This window comes from Chiloscyllium plagiosum, unplaced genomic scaffold (assembly GCF_037043375.1).
Source record: "Chiloscyllium plagiosum isolate Xiang-an unplaced genomic scaffold, Cpla_swu_hap1 HiC_scaffold_14, whole genome shotgun sequence".
In the NCBI taxonomy this organism is placed as follows: domain Eukaryota; kingdom Metazoa; phylum Chordata; class Chondrichthyes; order Orectolobiformes; family Hemiscylliidae; genus Chiloscyllium; species Chiloscyllium plagiosum.
This window is the reverse complement of record NW_028270152.1, coordinates 58,767,050-58,785,071: the sequence shown is the minus strand read 5'-3', so window position 1 is coordinate 58,785,071 and position 18,022 is coordinate 58,767,050. Positions and strand designations below refer to the sequence as shown.

Sequence of the window (18,022 nt, the reverse complement as noted above, 5' to 3'; positions counted from 1 at the left end):
CTGGAGGAAATGAAGCTCTCCAGACATTGCTATTGGGACCCTTGTTTTACATGCTGTGTATTAAGTAAAACTTGGAAGTATTGTAAACTGTGAGTAGGACATTTTAGATGTCCAAAACGACAGAGACAAGCTGAAAATGTGGCTGATAGTTGGCAGATGTAGTTCAATGGGGAGAAAAGTAAGGTTGGCCGAGCATTGAAAGCCAACATAAAATAAGGCATACAAATCTAAATAGGGTGCGGGAACCAAGGAACCTGGGACTTGTATGCACAGATCATTGAAGGTGGCAGGGCGGGTAGAGAGAGCAATTTTTAAAATCTTGGGTTTATTACTTGGAGTGTAGAGCACAAGATGATGTCGAACTTGTACACAACACTTGTTAGACCTGACAATATTGTGTATTGTTATGGATGCCACATTATTTAAAGGAGAGAGAATGCATTTGAGTTAACTTAGAAGTAATTTAAATGTTTCTAGGAATTAAGAACTTCAGTTTCTTTTGTAATTCATTCATGGGATGTGGGCATTGCTGGCTAGACCAGCATTTATTGCCCATTCCTCATTACCAAGAGGACATTTAAGAGTTAATCACATTGCCGTGGGTCTGGAGTAACATGTCGGCCAGACCAGGTAAGGACAGTAGTTTCCTTCCCTGAAAGATCTTAGTTAACCAGATGGGATAACAATCATTTCATAGTCAAGATTAAACTTTTAAATCCGGATTTTTATTGAATTGAAATTCCACCATCTGCCATGGCGGGCTTTGAACCCAGATCCCCAGAACATTGCCTGGGTCTCTGGGTTAATATCAACTAGGAGGAAGTAAGGACTGCAGATGTTGGAGATCAGAGTCGAGAGTGTGGCGCTGGAAAAGCACAGCAGGTCAGACAGCATCCGAGGAGCAGGAGAATCGACGCTTCGAGCATAAGCCCTTCATCAGGAATGAGGCTTGTGAGCCAAGGGGTAGAGAGATAAATGGGAGCCAAGTGGGGCTGGGGCAAGATAGCTGAGAGTGCGATAGGTAGATGTAGGTGAGGATAATGGTGATAGGTCGGTGAGGACGGTAAAGCGGATAGCTGGGAAGGAAGATGGACAGGTCGGACAGGTGATGAGGGCGGTGCTGAGTTGAAACGCCTCATCTTCCACCTTGGGGCCCTCCAATCACATGAGATTAATGTGGATTTCACCAGTTTCCTCATTTCCTCTTCCCCCCACCCCCCCACCCCCCACTTTACCACAGTCCCAAGCCGCAAACTTAGCACCGCCCACTTGACCTATCCACCGTCTTTCCCAATTATCCTCTCCACCTTCCTCTCTGATCTATCACATTCTTCCCCCATCTTAATCTACCTATTTCATTCTCAGCTACCTTCCCCCCAGCCCTACTACAACGACAGTCATCAATGTAGCGAAGAAAAAGATGGGGGGTGGGGCCAGTGTAGTTGCGGAAGATGGATTGTTCCACATATATTTCCCTCCCCTCCCCTATCAGCTTTCCGTAGAGACCACTCCCTCCGCGACTCCCTTGTAGTAATCTAATTATAATCGATTGCTTAGAACCTGACATACCCATCATTACATTAGAACCAGTCCTGGTACCAGAAATCTGGCTGTCAGTGCTACATTCCCCTTCACCACCTACATTTTCCAAAACAGTATACTTGTTTGAGATGAGAATTGCCACAGGAGACTCTTGCCTCCCTCTCCTACCTTTCCTGGAGTTCATCTATCTACCCAACTGTAGCTTCAGCTTATCTCCCTCACTGCAACTGCCATCCATCACACCACCCCCCAACTCCTGTAAATTCCTCATTGTGTCTAACTGCTATTCCAACCAATCTATGCAATCCAAAACGATTCACAACCAAACACACTTCCTGCAGACATAATTATCAGTAACATGGAAACTCTCCCTTCTCTCCCACATCCATCAAGAAGAGAACATCGCTCTACTAAAGTCCATCTTTGCATCTTAACAATCTGCAGACACAGAAAATAGCAGTCTTACTGCTCTAAAAAGCACTGCTTAGTACCTATTTTTTAAAATATTTTTAAAGTGCAATCAAGAGACAGATCTCAATAAAACTTATAATCAAAAAGGAACCCACTGTACTGCCTATTGTAGATTTACAAAAGAAAGCCAGTAAGGTTACACTTTAAAAAGCCACTTAGCTGTCCCCCTGCTGTGAACTCCCACACACAGGCTTCTCTAAGGTCACCCGTGAATGTTGCTGTTTGTTAGTTTTTCTTAGAACAAACTCTGATGTGCAGAGATACTTGAAACCAGACAGCAAAGGCAGCAGCTGTGCAGGTTTCTTTCTTCATTTGAATCACTGCCAATGTGGTGACTGCCTTTCCTCCTTTTTGAAGTGCCATTGTTTTTTCAAAGTTCCAAGACAATGCAACAACTTATAATACAGTTATTACTGCTCCTAGAATTTGAGGAAATCAGCTCCAACACTGAAAATGCCTTAATAAAAGAACAGTTCTTTCAGACACATTTTTTTTTCATCTTCCACCTTGGATTATACACCTCTGGAACAAATGGAACTTGTACCTGGGACTTATGACGCAGCAGTAACGACACTACCCATTGTATCACAAGAGCCTTCAGCCAAGCTTGTATATAATCATTGTTTTTTGGTACGCAGATAAGGATTGCTTATTATGTGAGGAGTTACAAATGGCATTGAACTCTGTGCAGTCATCAGTGAACTCATTTTTGACCTTATAATGAAGTGTAAGTCATTGGTGAAGGGGCTGAAGATTGTTTGGTCTAGGGCAGCACACTGAGGAACATTATCAATTGTCACATCTCTCTTTGTGCTAATCCTGCTTACGATGCCAACCAAATAAGCGCTTTCCACTGGGATTTCTGTCAACATCAGTTTTTCTCTGCTTCCTTGATGTCACACTCAGTGGAATGCTGCAATGATTTCAAGGATAGTCACTGTCACATCATATCTGGAATTCATTTTTTTCATCATGTTTAGCTCAAGGCTGTAATGAAGTATTGACCACAGTAGCCCGAGCAGAACTAAACTGAGTATGTGTGAGTAGATTATTACTATATGATGCCACTTGATAACATTGTAAGACCATCCTCTTTGACTTTGATGATGATTGAGAGTAAACTGACGAAGTCGTCATGGGTTATAGGATATGACCTGCTTTTTTTTGGTGGTCAGGACAAATCTGGCCAGTTTTTACCATTGCAAAGTTGACATCAGTATTGCCACTATACTGACACTGCTTAGCTTAGAGCACAGCTAGTCCTCATGAACATGTCTATACATACTAGGATGTTGTCAGGAGAAATAGCTTTTACTGTCTCATATGTTTGATGATTAATAACCTTACAATAATGTAGCGAGACATGTATTACACAATTAATCAGAAATCCTAAAACAGTTAATATGGTAATATGAGCATAGCTCAAGCCAATGTACTTGAAGCTTAACAGTTTACAAAAATGAAGACCACATCAACAGTGCATAATCTAGCAATTATATAGCTTAACCAATGTGCAGTTTGTTTTTATCTGATTGATGTCAATACACCTTAAATCATGTTCAGAGTATTTTTAAAACTAGATCTTTGATCATCACTTTGATTTTTTTTTCCTGAGTTAAGGTACTTATAATTAATATAGTTATAACAGTGAATTTTAAAATATGATGAAATGTATTGAATTTTAATGTTTCTTGACTTTCATCTCAGTGATTTTCTTTGATAGCCTCCCACCAGTTTGTTGACCTCCTCAACTACATATATGAATTTAAATCTTGTTTTCAAATCATATTGGAAATTGGGATTTCACTAGAGGTCACTGAATCTGAGAATGAAACATCGAAAAGGGAAGGTCGACAGCACTTGAATAAAGGTTCTAACAGGATGATCAAAAGCAGTATTAAACATCCTGAACTCCCTCAGCGAAATTTAATTTTCTCTTGAGTTATGTGATGAAACCATAGCGAGAGTAACTGCATGATCAGGCAGTTTTGTTGACTTAACTTGTCTGCAACAAAGTTACCTTACTGATGGCAAGACAGCTTGAACAATTTTGCAATTATTTTTAAAACCAGATTATTATGTAGGATACTTAAACATGGTTACAATAGAACAGAGTTTGCTGTTATAGTAAGTGGACGGCACGGTGGCACAGTGGTTAGCACTGCTGCCTCACAGTGCCAGAGATCTGGGTTCAATTCCCGCCTCAGGCAACTGTGTGGAGTTTGCACATTCTCCTTGTGTCTGTGTGGGTTTCCTCCCACAGTCCAAAGATGTGCAGGTCAGGTGAATTGACCATGCTAAATTGCCCGTAGTGTTAGGTAAGGGGTAAATGTATGGGTATGGGTGGGTTTATCATTATCATTTCATCTTCTGCACAGGGATGGAGTAAGAGATTTTGCCAATTGGGGTGATATAGACACAAAACCAGACCTTGCATATCTTCATCAGATAGAATTTGGTGGATAATGTTTTGAAGTGGGACTTCCACTTGTCACAGAATTGCTGTAGAGGAGACAATGGTGAGAGCCACTTTAGATTAGATTTAGACTATTTGTTGGATTAGTTTTGCAAGGAATTTTCTCACAAATGCTTCTACTCTGTGTGCGTGCTTTAAAAAAGCATTATTGAAATATTCAAGGCATATTGTTACCATTATTTATGACCAATCTTCTGTGTGCCTTGACACAAGTGTCTGTTTACTTTTCAGAAGAAGTAGAAAATGGTCATCAATTTAAATATGTCGTGTTTGATTGTCCATGGTTTACTATAATTTTAAAACTCAAAGTATCTTTTCAAGAGGAAATTTAATATTCTGTAGCAACTTGACCTCAATCCACAGATGTAAAATTGAAAAATAACTGTTGCATTGTATCTTAGACACCACAGTTTAAACTGTATCATTTCACAATGTCACCTGTAAGCAGTTGTTTTGATGCTTAGAGGTATATTAGCTTCTGTTTTAATTTTTATTCATCCTGATGGTTTGTTCCAATCTCTTAAAGCAGTCATTTTTTTTTTCTCGCTCAATTCCTGAGTGAAGTTGCAAAGCATTTTGAGCTGTTATGCTTCCAGTTTTGAAGTGATTTAGTAAGACTGCATTCAATGACAAACTGGATATACGCCTGTGCTTAGTATAATATGAATTTATGTGTTGTACTGAGAGGCTGAAAGTGTGGTTGTGTCAATATTGTTGTCATTTCAAATTGATAAATGCTTACTCAGACCACCTTAACATTTAAAATAGATTTGGCACTGGAGCCCGGAATCACTGGATATTGCTATTAAAACAGCTTTGTTTTATTTTCTTGTGTGTTGAACTATTTATGAGGTTGGAAAAGGTGTTGCCCTGCATTATAAAAGAAGATCAGACGGATTTTGTTAAGGGCCGCAGCTCCTCCAACAATATCAGGAGGGTACTGAACATAGTGCAGGTGTGCAGGAAAGATTGATCCTGGGTTTGGTGGTCTCCCTCGAATGGGAGACCTGTTTGGGGTCCGAGAGCGTTTTGGTCTGGGGGGAGCCTTTGCTAGGTGGGTCACGGTGTTGTACAGTGATCCTAAGGCAGCGATCATCACAAACGGCACTAAGTTGGATAACTTTAATATTGGGAGAGGTAGTCCTCTCTCACCGCTGTTATTCACCTTGGCAATTGAGCTGTTAGCTGAGGCTATCAGGAGGGATCTTGAAATAGTGGCGCCAAGGGTGGAAATGGGGGAGCATAAGATCACCCTATACGCTGATGACATCCTTTTGTTCTTGGCCAATCCGGAGGAGTCCGCTCCTTGATTGACTCAAGCAATTAATTTATTTGGCATTTTTTCGGGCTACAGGATCAACTTCACAAAATTGGAAGCCATGCTAGTGGGCGGATTAGTGGAGGTGCCTGGTCTGAAGGATGGAATGCAGTTCCCGTTTAGATGGTCGTCAAAAGGTTTTTTGCATTTGGGAATTTTTATTATCCCTGCCTTCCACCAGCTGTATAAAGCTAACTATGTACAATTACTAGGGAGGATAAAACAGAATTTGCAGCGATGAGAGGAATTAACGTTATCATGGTTAGGCCAAATAGCCCTGATTAAAATGAATGTTGTTCCTCAAGATGTACAGCATGGAAAGAGACTCTTCAGTCCAACCTGCCCATTGCTGACCAGATAACCTAAATAAATCTAGTCCCATTTGCCAGTACTTGGCCCATATCCCTCTCAACCCTTTGTATTCATACACCCATCCAGATGCCTTTTAAATGTTGTAATTGTACCAGCTTCCACCACTTCCTCTGGCAGCTCATCCCAAACACGTACCACCCTCTGCATGAAAAAGTTGCCCCTTAGGTCCCTTTTAAATGTTTCTGTTCTTAACTTAAACCTATGCCCTTTAGTTTTTAACTCCCCCACCCTGGAAAAAAAATACCTTGTCTATTTACCCTATTCATGCCCCCCCCATGATTTTATAAACCTCTGTAACATCGTCTCTTTGTCTGCAATGCTCCAGGGAAAATTGCCTCAGCCTATTCAGCTTCTCCCAATAGTTCAAACCTTCCAACCCTGGCAACATGCTTGTAAATAAGAGGTAATCGTCCCACCATTGGTTGCTACATTGCAAGATGAGGGTGGGCTGGGAATTGATGTGGGTGCATGACACAACTGTACTGTTAGCTTCCATTTTCAGGCATGTGTGATGTGATAAATTCTATCATTGCTGGCTGTGTGCTGTGATGAACCATCCCCTTTGTAGCACAGAGGAATTGGACATGTTCTTGGTGGCCGTTATTGTTTTGTCCTTATTTTGCTCTCTGAGTAATGGTGGACAATTTTGCCCTGCAGAAGAGAGGGTTGAATGGCAGAGATTGTGTTGCATAGTATTTATGATGTGGTTAAAGTGATGGGGATGCATGATGTGGTGAGAGAGCAAAGTACATATTTGCTTCACCATAAGGTTAGATCTTGCATTCAGTCAGTCCGTGAAAATCCAGGATACTGACAGGTGAAAATAAGGATGGACATTAAAGATTTGCACTTTCTCGCTTAGACTTCATGGGGTCGTGTTCTGCAGAATACGTATTTTCTAATGAACCTGTTCAGATATGTTTTAGCACACCTCTGAAGCAGATGGAAGGTAACCCTGGACACAGTCACTGTGCCACAAGAGCCCAAAACTGCTCTGCAGAATATACTCTAGTGAGATGATTGTTCTGATTATTCTGTTCAAGGTTGGTTCACTGTCTATTCCACTGACAATGACCCCCGATTGCAGTTTTCAGGGAACAAAGTAGAAACAAATAAGAATGAGATTATTAACGACGACTCCAGGTCAAAAAATAACTTGTTTGAGCGATTGAACTGACTGACAGGAATTAATGGGGAAATAATCTGTGCATGAAGTGAGTTTTTTTTTTAAGTGCTTTAGGAAACTTAACATGCGGAACTCATCCCAGAGATATTTGAGATAAACGAAAGTACTCTGATCAGCATGATCTAAGAGATCTCTAATAGTTTCTGCAAAGCATTTAATTGTGATTTATTAGCATGAACCAAGCATGTTCCTCTCCTTTTGTCTGTAAACCACTGACTTGTTTTCAAATGAGAAATTTGGTCCCGACCACAGTGGAGTTGGTGCTGCCAAAGCCAGAGTTCCCGTGAGTTGTGTGTTTGGGAGTTGCAGCTGGTTGGGTGTATCCCAGTTCGTGCACCATTGCTGGGAGAGATGTTTGAGTGGGCACGTCCCATTTGCACACCAGAAGCTTTCCATTGGTCAGTACGTGGGTGTCAAACACCTACAACTGGCTGATTTGATACACAGTTTACAAATTCGGACTGCGCAAGTCCAATACCAATGTGGGATTTGTTACTGATTGAAGGACATTTGTACAGCTGCAAGAGGGGCCCACCAATAGAGGATCAGTCTCCTTACTTGAGTTGCCTGCAGCAAGAATCTCCACTGAGCTGACAGAGGAACTTTTGTTTTTCCTCAGACCTGGTTGCAGCATCCTGGTGCAGATCCCAACTCTGTACCAGACTCTGAGTTAAAGTCGGTGACAGCATCTGAGCTGCAGGCCACAAGTGTCATAACAAGTGATAGGGCTTCTTCATCAGTACTGCACTGTTACTCTATCTGTCCCTCCTATTGTGGCAGAGCAGTCAATGGTCCTTTGGTGCCTGAAAGCAGAAAATTAGAATGATGACTGCATAAGTGAAGGAAGTGAATGGTATTTGGTGGTTGTTGAGGGGAGGGATTTGATTAGTGATGAGGGGTACATTAGAAAGCAAAACATCTCTGGTCACACCATGAGCATCTCCCACCTTGTGCTGATGAGTGGGAGGAGGGCACTGTTCGAGTTGAGAAGAGCCATTAAAAGGAACACACTGTCATCCCCAAAAACAAAGCAAAGAGCTATGGATACTGGAAATCTGGAAAATAAAAACAGGAATTGCTGAAGAAATTCACCAGGTCTGGCAGCATCAATGGAGAGAAAGGCAGAGTTAACGTTTTGAGTCCATGATCCTTCTTCAACCCCAATGTGTTCAATGATACTGGAGATTATGGGTTCTGTCACAGCCGGCCCTGTGACAGGACAACCACCTCAGGGCTTAGGAAATGTGGGTGTCATTGCAGCTCACTTTCAGCAGTGGTTGACACTTTGTCCTCTAAGAGAGTGCAAAACAGTTATTGACCTTATTCACTGTTTGTTTGAATGTTGTGCTTGCTATAGTGACACGTGGAAATAGTGAAAACTGGTTGTAAAGATAGCACCTTTGAAGTGAGACAGACATGAAGTACCTAAGACCTGAGGAGAAAGTGAGGACTGCAGATACTGAAGATCAGAGTCGAGTTAGAAAAGCACAGCAGGTCAGGCAGCATCCGAGGAGCAGGAGAATCGACATTTCGGGCATATACCCTTCATCAGGAATTATGCCTGAAATGCCAATTCTCCTGCTCCTTGGACGCTGTCTGACTTGCTGTGCTTTCTCAGCACCATACTCTCAATTAGACTTGAGTGCCAGGGAGTGCTTCTAGATGATTCAGGCGAGGCTGTAGCCACTTGAGCACGTGAGGATCTGGTAATATGGTGGGCTAAAAAGTCATTTGAAGATAGATTCCCAGACCTTGACCAGCCTGGTAACATCATTAAACCGAATGTTGTCTTCCTGACCAGCTCATCAAAGTGAGACTCTTTGCATTAACCATGCTGGCACCTTCCAAGAGTGATCCTTGAGGGTCTCTTCGCCTGCTGCAGAAATATGACCTCTCTCCTAATCAACCCTTCATCAAGGTATCCAGTACAGTGTCTGTGAATCTAAGGCCTTTCTTTGGTGCTTCATTTGTGAAGTTGCAGCACTCAGCCAGTGTTAATGCAAGCGGTGTACAGCAGCCCCCACGCTGAGTTCAGCTCATCTTTAAAAGTGACAAACTACTGTTTAGAGGAGTAGATTGGCTGCACCATTCAACCCTGGTCCTTGATCCCCTGCCGAATGGTCAACAGTCAACAGCACAGGCATTGCTCAAATTAGCTCAACAATCAGAGCTATAAGGCAGCAGCATTAGGTCTATATGATGTACTTCCTCAGTGACATTCAGCCTGGGCAGATCATAAACCAATGAAGTATTCACATGCCCAAAGACATGAGATAATTAACTTTTAATCCTTCATATTATGTTTTCAGCAAATGTTTCTTTTTTAGTTTTGAAGTTACTGTGGCATTCATGGAAATTCTAATAAAGTCATTGAAAGAACAAAATTTAACAAAAGAGTTCAACCTCTGGAGAAATCCAAACATAACTTAACTAATGATCTCTACTGATTAGTAGAACACTGTCTATGGAGCTTTGAAATCAGAATTCAGAAGAAACACAATTGTTGTTAGAATCCTTGGTGAATCATTGGCAGATTTATTATAGTACAAGGAAGACTTGACTATGGATAAAGTTATTCAAATTGTGTTGGAAGCATAAGCTAAAGATAAATCCTGAAAGGAGAAAGGAGAGCTGAACACAGGAAACCAACAGAATATATCCACTTTGAAAGGAATAAACAGCATCACATCACTTGCCAACACAGAAATAGTTAAGGAGCCATATTCAGAATATTAGCTCTGTTTCCCTCTTGACTAATACTCCCAGATGTGCTGAGTTTCTCCAGCATTGTGTGTTCAGTTTGGAATTCCTGTATATATAGTATTTTGCTTTTATTACAAGAGTAGGTGAAACATCAGTTAATAAGAGTGAGTATCAATGATGTGAAACAAAAAAAGCCTTACAGGCCCAGAGACTGCCTAGATGTGACAACAAAATGCTACATCTGTCAAACTGGAGGTCTCTTCTAGAAAATATGAGTAAGTGGGACACAGTTTCAGAGCGGCCAAAAAAATAGTTTTACTCAATCAATGATGTTCGTGTGAAGAACCCGTAGTTCTGGAAAATATACCAGATTCTCCGAAGGAAACTTGGTTATTCAACTGTCCCAAGTTTGATACAGCTTGTTTATGTCAGGAAACCTCACTCTTTAGCGGGAAGATGTGTTGTGTTCTCAAACGTCTTCAAGTAGTTAAAGAACTGGAGCAATATTAGATGAAAGGTTCCCATGAGATGAAGTGTTCTAAATTGACAAGTAAATACAATACTAAGGACAACATCTTATCAAGAATGGATGATAAACCATTGTAGCTGTACAAACCTTGAAGATTTTTTATCTCTTCGTGAATCATGCGCAAGCAACTTGAGGAAATGACAAAGTGAGTTTCATTTCCATAGTTGCCAAACCGACTAAATGGTTATTGGGCAACATTGTGGCAAATCCCAATGCATCCAGCAGAATTTGTGTGGACCTAGGAAGAAAGAGATAGGGGAAGGGAAATCCAAAATGTCTAAATGTAGAGTTTTGACGAGTCTTAATACCAAGAATGGGTTGTGGCACGTTCCATAAGACGAGCAATCAGTTTGGCTTACTACATTTGTCACTCTGCAAATTTTACTGCAAATGCATTCGGGATCACCTCAATCCCAGAGATTTTCCAATTTACTATGATCCATATTTCAGAACAGTAACAGGTGCCTTACGCCACATGGATAACGTATCAATATATGGGGAGATGCTTGAGGAGCAGGACCAGAAGGTTCATGCAGTTGTACAATGTCTCCAGACTGTGAAAGAGTTAAACCTCAAACACAATTATCAATTTTCCAAGCAATTTCTTTTTCCACTTCTTAAGATGCATTAATGCAAGATGGATTAATGCCAGACTCTTAAGAAACACAAGGCTGTTAAAGAGTTTCCTATTCTAAAATCAGTTCATGACATGCAAAGATTTCTGGGCATTGTTTGCAAAGTTTATGTGACTAAGTATGTGCTAGGGGAACCAAGAATGTGCTCTCCAAAATGAATCAGTAACCTTAATTTGACAGACAAGGGGATCAGTTGTGAAATTGAATGGTACAATCAGTCACAGCAATACAATGGTCAAGTACCCAAAACAGAGTCAGTAAACTTCAAACAAACAAAGAGAGACCAGGAATGGATTGCCTTTCATTAATATTGTGTTAAAAGTTGACCTGACCTAAGGCCTGGAAAACACGAGGACTGCAGATGCTGGAGCTCAGAGTTGAGAGTGCGGTGCTGGAAAAGCACAGCAGGTCAGGCAGCATCCGAGGAGCAAGAGTATCGACATTTTGGGCATAAGTCCTTCATCAGGCCCGAAACGTTGATTCTCCTGCTCCTCAGATACTGCCTCCACTGACCTAAGGCCCGGTGAGTTAGCCATGAAAACCGATTTTGAGCATTGCCAGAATTTCACTCTTATACATTACCCATTGTTGTTTGATAAAAGACTGGTCATTTCAGGCTTTTGTGTGGAAGATTTGGAGATGTCGATGTTGGACTAGGGTGGACAAACTTAAAAATCGCTCAACACCAGGTTATAGTCCAACAGGTTTAATTGGAAGCACTAGCTAGACAACGTACATCTGGAATACTTGGGATTTTCTGGGACTTAGACATTAATGTGATGGGCAGGGATCTCAAAGGAGATTGAAGATGTCATACCTGATGGTGGAAGGCGATTAAACGTGAGCTTTTCACAGGCAAGAACCACTACTTTCATCACCAAAGCATTGGAAGGAGTGTGACCAACCTGTTTCTGTCTGATAAATAGGATTACCTTTTTGCTGTCAGTGATTTTTTTGTCATGGATAGAAGTAACAAAGTTGCAGACCACTATCACAGGGAATTGCTGGGGTCTTGTATGAAATATTCACTATGTGGTCATAGTTGTGTCTGAAAGTGGATCTCTAAGGTTTTGATAATGTTGCGAAGTTTTAGGATACTATAATGATTTGAGTTTCTGCTCATGAGACAATTTATTCGGAAACATAAGGGGCAGCACGGTGGCTCAGTGGTTAGCACTGCTGCCTCAAGCACCAGGGTCCCAGGTTCAATTCTAGCTCAGGTGACTGTCTGTGTGGAGTTTGCACATTCTCCCCGTGTTTGCGTGGGTTTCCTCCGGGTGCTCCAGTTTCCTCCCACAGTCCAAAGATGTGTAGCTTAGGTGAGTTGTCCATTCTAAATTGCCCACAGTGCTAGATGCATTAGTCAGAGGGAAATGGGTCTGGGTGGGTTACCCTTCGGAGGGTCGGTGTGGACTGGTTGGGCCGAAGGGCCTGTTTCCACACTGTAGGGAATCTAATCTAAAACAAAACTGCTTGTGGTCATCCTAAAGTGGTCTGGGTTAAGCAATGGTATTTTTAAAATTATATCTGATGCAATTCAAGGTTTCTTTGTCGGCTTCAAAGAAATAAGGAAATATTTGAACTTGGCAGCTTCAACTTTGTGTAATGCTCTATCTTTAAACAAAGATCATCCGTGTTGGAACATCCCTTCATGGAGAGAGGAGGAAAGGCATCACCTGGACTGGCAAAGTTCAAGGGAACCTGGGTCTTGAAGGAGAATGCAGTTTTTGTGTTGGCTTTACTGCATGTTGTTAAGTATTTATGAAATCCTGAATAAATTCTACTTGATTCATAAATCCTTTCTACCTTGTTAGGTCAGACAAAACTAAAAGCCCCAGTGTTATAAATTAAAGATTCAAAACTCTGAGATTTTTTTGAGTAAAGAGGTTAGGTTCTTCACAATCTCAAACTTACAGGCAACAGTTTACCAATAAGTCTTTTGGCCAGTTTGCAGCCATTGCCAGATTATGAAGATGCAACCATCTTGCCAAGCTACAGTCGAATGGGGAAGCTGAGTGTGGGGTCCGGATGATCAAATCCTTTTTGATGAAGCCTTGTTAAATTATTAGTCTGCCCCACTCCTGCATGCTTTACTATCATCAGAGTTGCCAATTGGAGAAAACTGATGGCTCCACTCCCAATCTGATCAAAAATCATGACTCCACAGTTCAGTTCAGAACCTATGAAATGTTCGAAACAAGAAGCAGTATTGCAGGTATCTACAGACATGTCATTGTAATAAAGTTTACTGTGTTTGACAGGTGCCATTAATGAGCCACGAGCAGTGGGTATGAATGAGGGAGCTCAACAGGAATGGCTGTATGTTGTTTTCACAGCCATGAGAGTTGAGGAACTTTGTCTCATTGCAGTAAAATTATCCACTTATGTTTGTTTCAATGTGGAACTTCATGGCGTCAATAGTTGAAAACCTGTCATGGTTAACAGCCCGCCAGTCTCCAAAATATGTAGAGAACGCATTTTTTGAAAATTTGTTCAGCCCTCCAGACCATTTAGATTTTTCAAATCAGAAATTTGGATTAATATTACAGTGATAAATACAGAAATAATATAAATATTAGCACAGAAAACGTTTGGTTGGAGATTCTGTATATGGTAATAGATCTGATAGAACTCATATTGGAGGCTGGATTAGACTTACCCAATCTGTCATTTTAGTACAGCCTTGGTTAGAGAGTCAGGGAGTTCAGCTCTAATTCATGATGGCGACAGACCTGTATTCTTTGTCTCCGAATAGTCATTTCTATTTTGCCCAAATCAGTGTCGCTTGCGCCTGCTGGTATAATATAATTTCCTGCATCTGCTGAGACAAGTTCCTCTTGTTGTTCAGACTCAGACATACTTCACCCTCTGCCACTGTTAACCAAACAGGCCCTTACACACAGTACAGAAACAATGATTGTTGGCAGGTCTCTATCTCGATCACAAACTGATAATAGTTGTTTCATCAAACACACAACACCCCTGTTGTAAATTATGCTCTATAAGGACAAGTTTGCCTTTTTCTAAAGTGGGCCTTTTATTGAAAGAAAATATGTCAGATTAATGTCTGTCTGGGCTAGGAGAAAGAAAGAGCTTTCAGTTGTTTTTAGACAAGATAATTCCACTTTTGATTTATTTTGATAAATGAATGAAAAAGTTTGATTTTGTAATCCATGATCCATTCTGCTTTAGAAATAAATTATTAAATCTGCATCACTAGATTTGAAGTTTTCATTTGAATTCTATGCAGCAGCCCTGAGATCAACAAAGTGTTTTTCTTTTTATGCATTTTGTCACTTGGGATTTGTTAGCTTATTGATATCAAGAAATCAATAATAGCGTTGCTTTCCTTTATGTGAATGGCACAGTATTTTGCAAATTAAGGAGAAACATTTGCAGGAGGTGTATAGCTGTATTTACTGGAATCCTTAAAATGTGGCATCGCTTACTGGGATTTGACTTTTGCAAGAAGTTTGAAAACTAAGGTTGGCTGTGCTGTAATGAACAGAACTATTGATGAACAGCTTTTGAGGAAAGAAGAAAATTTATTCTTTTTTTAAAAAAGGAAAATTTATTGACTCTGTATTCTGTTGACCTAATATGTAACATTATAGAACATAAAGCGGATTTTCTCTTTGTAGCTTGCCATTTTTTAAAGTGAAAGATGAGATATTGCTGAGGTTCCTGACCCCAAGTAAAAGAAAACAAAACCTTGAGAAAAAAATATTGACCTTATGCAATATTTGTAAATTCTTTAATGAAAATAATTCAAAATCAGTGCTGCTCTTTAATTGTTCACATTTATGTTTGTGATGTGAGATGACTAATTTTTGGAGTGATTAAGTATGTTCATGTTTCAGTAAAACTGCAAGAGAAGGCACTTATTTGTGACACGTATGTCCAACTGGGAGGGAAGAGCACATGTTTATAAGACATCACTAAGCTCTATTAGACCACAAATATGTCCATTTCCTGAAGTGTACCGTGAAGTGCATTAATTGGTCAGATGAAGTGAGGTCACATTTCTTTCAGGGTGATTTGTAGAATGAAAGAAATGTGTAAGAGGCTGTCAGCTGGGTTTTTTTGAAGTAAAAGCCCTGCCTGTCTCCAGAGGACTATGCAAGTTTAAAGTCGCTTCCATTGTCAATTTGTTCTAAAGATTCAATTTTTTTAAAATATAAACCCAAACCTTGCACAAAAGATTCTTTCAGTCAAGAAGACATCCTGTCTACATAAAAGTATATGTTTTCAATAGGTCACCAATATTGGTTTTTGCTTCCACAAACAGTATCAGATTGAGTGTATTTTTTCCTCCTTTGTGAACAATGTACAGCAGTTAAAGTTGGCTGTGTACCATATTTTACAATTATTTAAAACCTGAAGTTATATTTCCTGCAGTTAACAATACTCTGATTTAAAAGCAAGTTTTCAATGACGTAAAGATGCTTCATGAGAAGGTGATGAGTGACCCCTTTGCTTTCATTTAGTCATATCAGAGTTAGGAGTAGACCACCTGGCCCTTTCCACCTGCTCTGCTAAGCTTAGAAAACTAAAACTAATGTCAGTGACATGCATTATAGTTGTACTCTTGAACATCATTTATTAACTTACACAGTTAAACAGAGCATGAATCAGGAGCTGAGCTTAATCTTCAGAAAGTCTTCTTGAACTCCTTATACCTCCGGCAATTGCTCGTTATAGAAGTAATTTGTCCCATGAGGCAAGCAATTGCAGTCAGCAAAAGATGAATGAGCTTTAAGTGACAAAAGACAAGCATATTTAAAACTTCACACTTATATTCTCTTTAAAATTCCCCAAGGCATGCATAATATTTGAGTGCAATATGATTCTCAGGATCATCTGAGAATTGTACAGATTTCACTATCTTCAATGTCATGTTCAACTTTCATTGCAAACAGTTTTCTCGAAATTTCTTCCATGAAACAATACAAGTTCAGTGTTTTCAGACATTGTGTATCTTTAACACAAATTCTGTGCTTACTTTAACAGTTCCTGAAGCTGCACCTTTGAACGTTGCTGTTGAGATCATGAACAGTACCTTAATTAAAGTCACTTGGTCGGAAGTACCAAAAGACAAAATTCGTGGCCACCTGGAAGGTTATAAGGTCAGGTTATCTCTGTATTATTGAATAATATTGTTTGAGATAAGCCTGCGATGTATTGCTATTTTGAAAGTATTACAGATAAAAATGATCAATTTTTATTGAATATGGTTTTAAGATACCTTTACCTCTGAAACATAGATGACAGTGTGAATGTGCTTTCTGACTTGATGGTATGAATTTCAAATTATTTTTTTCCAAGCATATGTTCATGGAATGTGGAATCACTGAAGGCCACCATCCTGATTGCCTCAGAGATGACAGTGGTGAGCTGCCTTCTTGAAACTTTGCAGTCCTTGGAGTGTCAATATATCCACAGAGACATGAGTTCCAGGATTTTGACCAAACTGAAATAAGGGAACTGTGATATAGTTTCAAATTAATCTAGTATGTCGCTTGGAGGGAAGCTTGTGGATTGTGATGTTCCCATTCAACTGCTGCCCTTGTCCTTCTAGGTTGTAGCTGCTGGGAAGATGCTGTCAGTCACAGAGATGTGCAGCATGGAAACAGACCGTTCAGTCCAACTCATCCATGTCAACCGGATATCCTAAATTAATCTATTCCCATTTGCCAGCACTTGCCCTATATCCCTCCAAACCCTTCCTATTTTTATACCCATTCAGATGCATTTTAAATGTTGGAATTGTACCAGCCTCCACCACTTCCTCGAGCAGCTCATTTCATAAATACACCACACTGTCTTCTGCACTAAAATGCCTGGGGTTTCCCATTGTTGGTGTTGGGAACATTTGTTGAGCCTCATCTTCCTGTTCGTTGTTTAACTGTCTGCCAACGTTCAAGACTGTTGATTCAAAATATTAATTGAACAATTATACAAGCGTGGGGTAAAACTAAGACCCAATTTATGACAAAGTAGCATAAGGTAGTCATGGAAATAAGAGCATTTTTCTCATGAAGTATCATCCTCCTTCTTTCAATTAAATCAAAAGAAATCGTGCAATAATGTACGAGTGAAAAGCACTACGGCTGGCTTTGTATTCACTAACTCCAAAAAAAGAATTGTTAGTCTTGTCTTGTAGGTCTTTATATCATTGGGTGAAGAAAGCATTGCCACATGAAACAGGATGAAAAAGACACATGTCAACTATTTTCCTAAATATTGTCAAGGGTATTAATATGTCAGTTATGTATTTGAGGTGATAACTGTCTAAGTGACATGAGAGATGTCCAAAGGGAGTGAAACCATCAAATTAACTGTCTCAGACACCAAAGCGTTCATTTACTTGAAACAGTTAGCAAATTTTGAGAAGATTTGTAGCTCAGGTTGCAGTTCTGGATGTAGGTTTGCTCGCTGAGCTGGAAGGTGACCTTCTAGCTAAGCAAGCAAACCTACATCTTGAAACAATTATGCCCTGGCCACCCACAAACCCACTCCTTATTCTTCAAAAAGGTCAGCCTGATATTGACAAGGCACAATTCAGGATTCAGAAGAAATAATGTCCAGTTATGTGGCTGTATAAAATTCCAACAACATGCTAGAAGCTCAACACTGAAATGTTTTCTCCAACTTCCTGCTAACTGCTTGTCATGATGAATCTCAGAGTAAAGAGTTTGTTCTTGAATTGTCAGATATGCAGAGAATGTTGCCTGCCAATTCAGATGATTGGCCATGATGAACATGATACTGAGGACAATGTTCTGTGAGA

The 18,022-nt window shown here is 40.2% G+C and overlaps 1 protein-coding gene across 13 annotated transcripts in view; it reads left to right on the top strand.

Moving 5' to 3' along the window:
* Window positions 1–18,022, top strand: part of chl1b (cell adhesion molecule L1-like b) — a 900,313-nt gene that overhangs the window by 653,081 nt on the left and 229,210 nt on the right. For all 13 annotated transcript variants that reach the window (XM_087994484.1, XM_087994483.1, XM_087994485.1 and 10 more), the window contains one exon: window positions 16,243–16,358. In XM_087994484.1, the coding sequence (XP_087850610.1) occupies window positions 16,243–16,358 (116 nt within the window). The remainder of the gene's footprint in view (window positions 1–16,242; window positions 16,359–18,022) is intronic.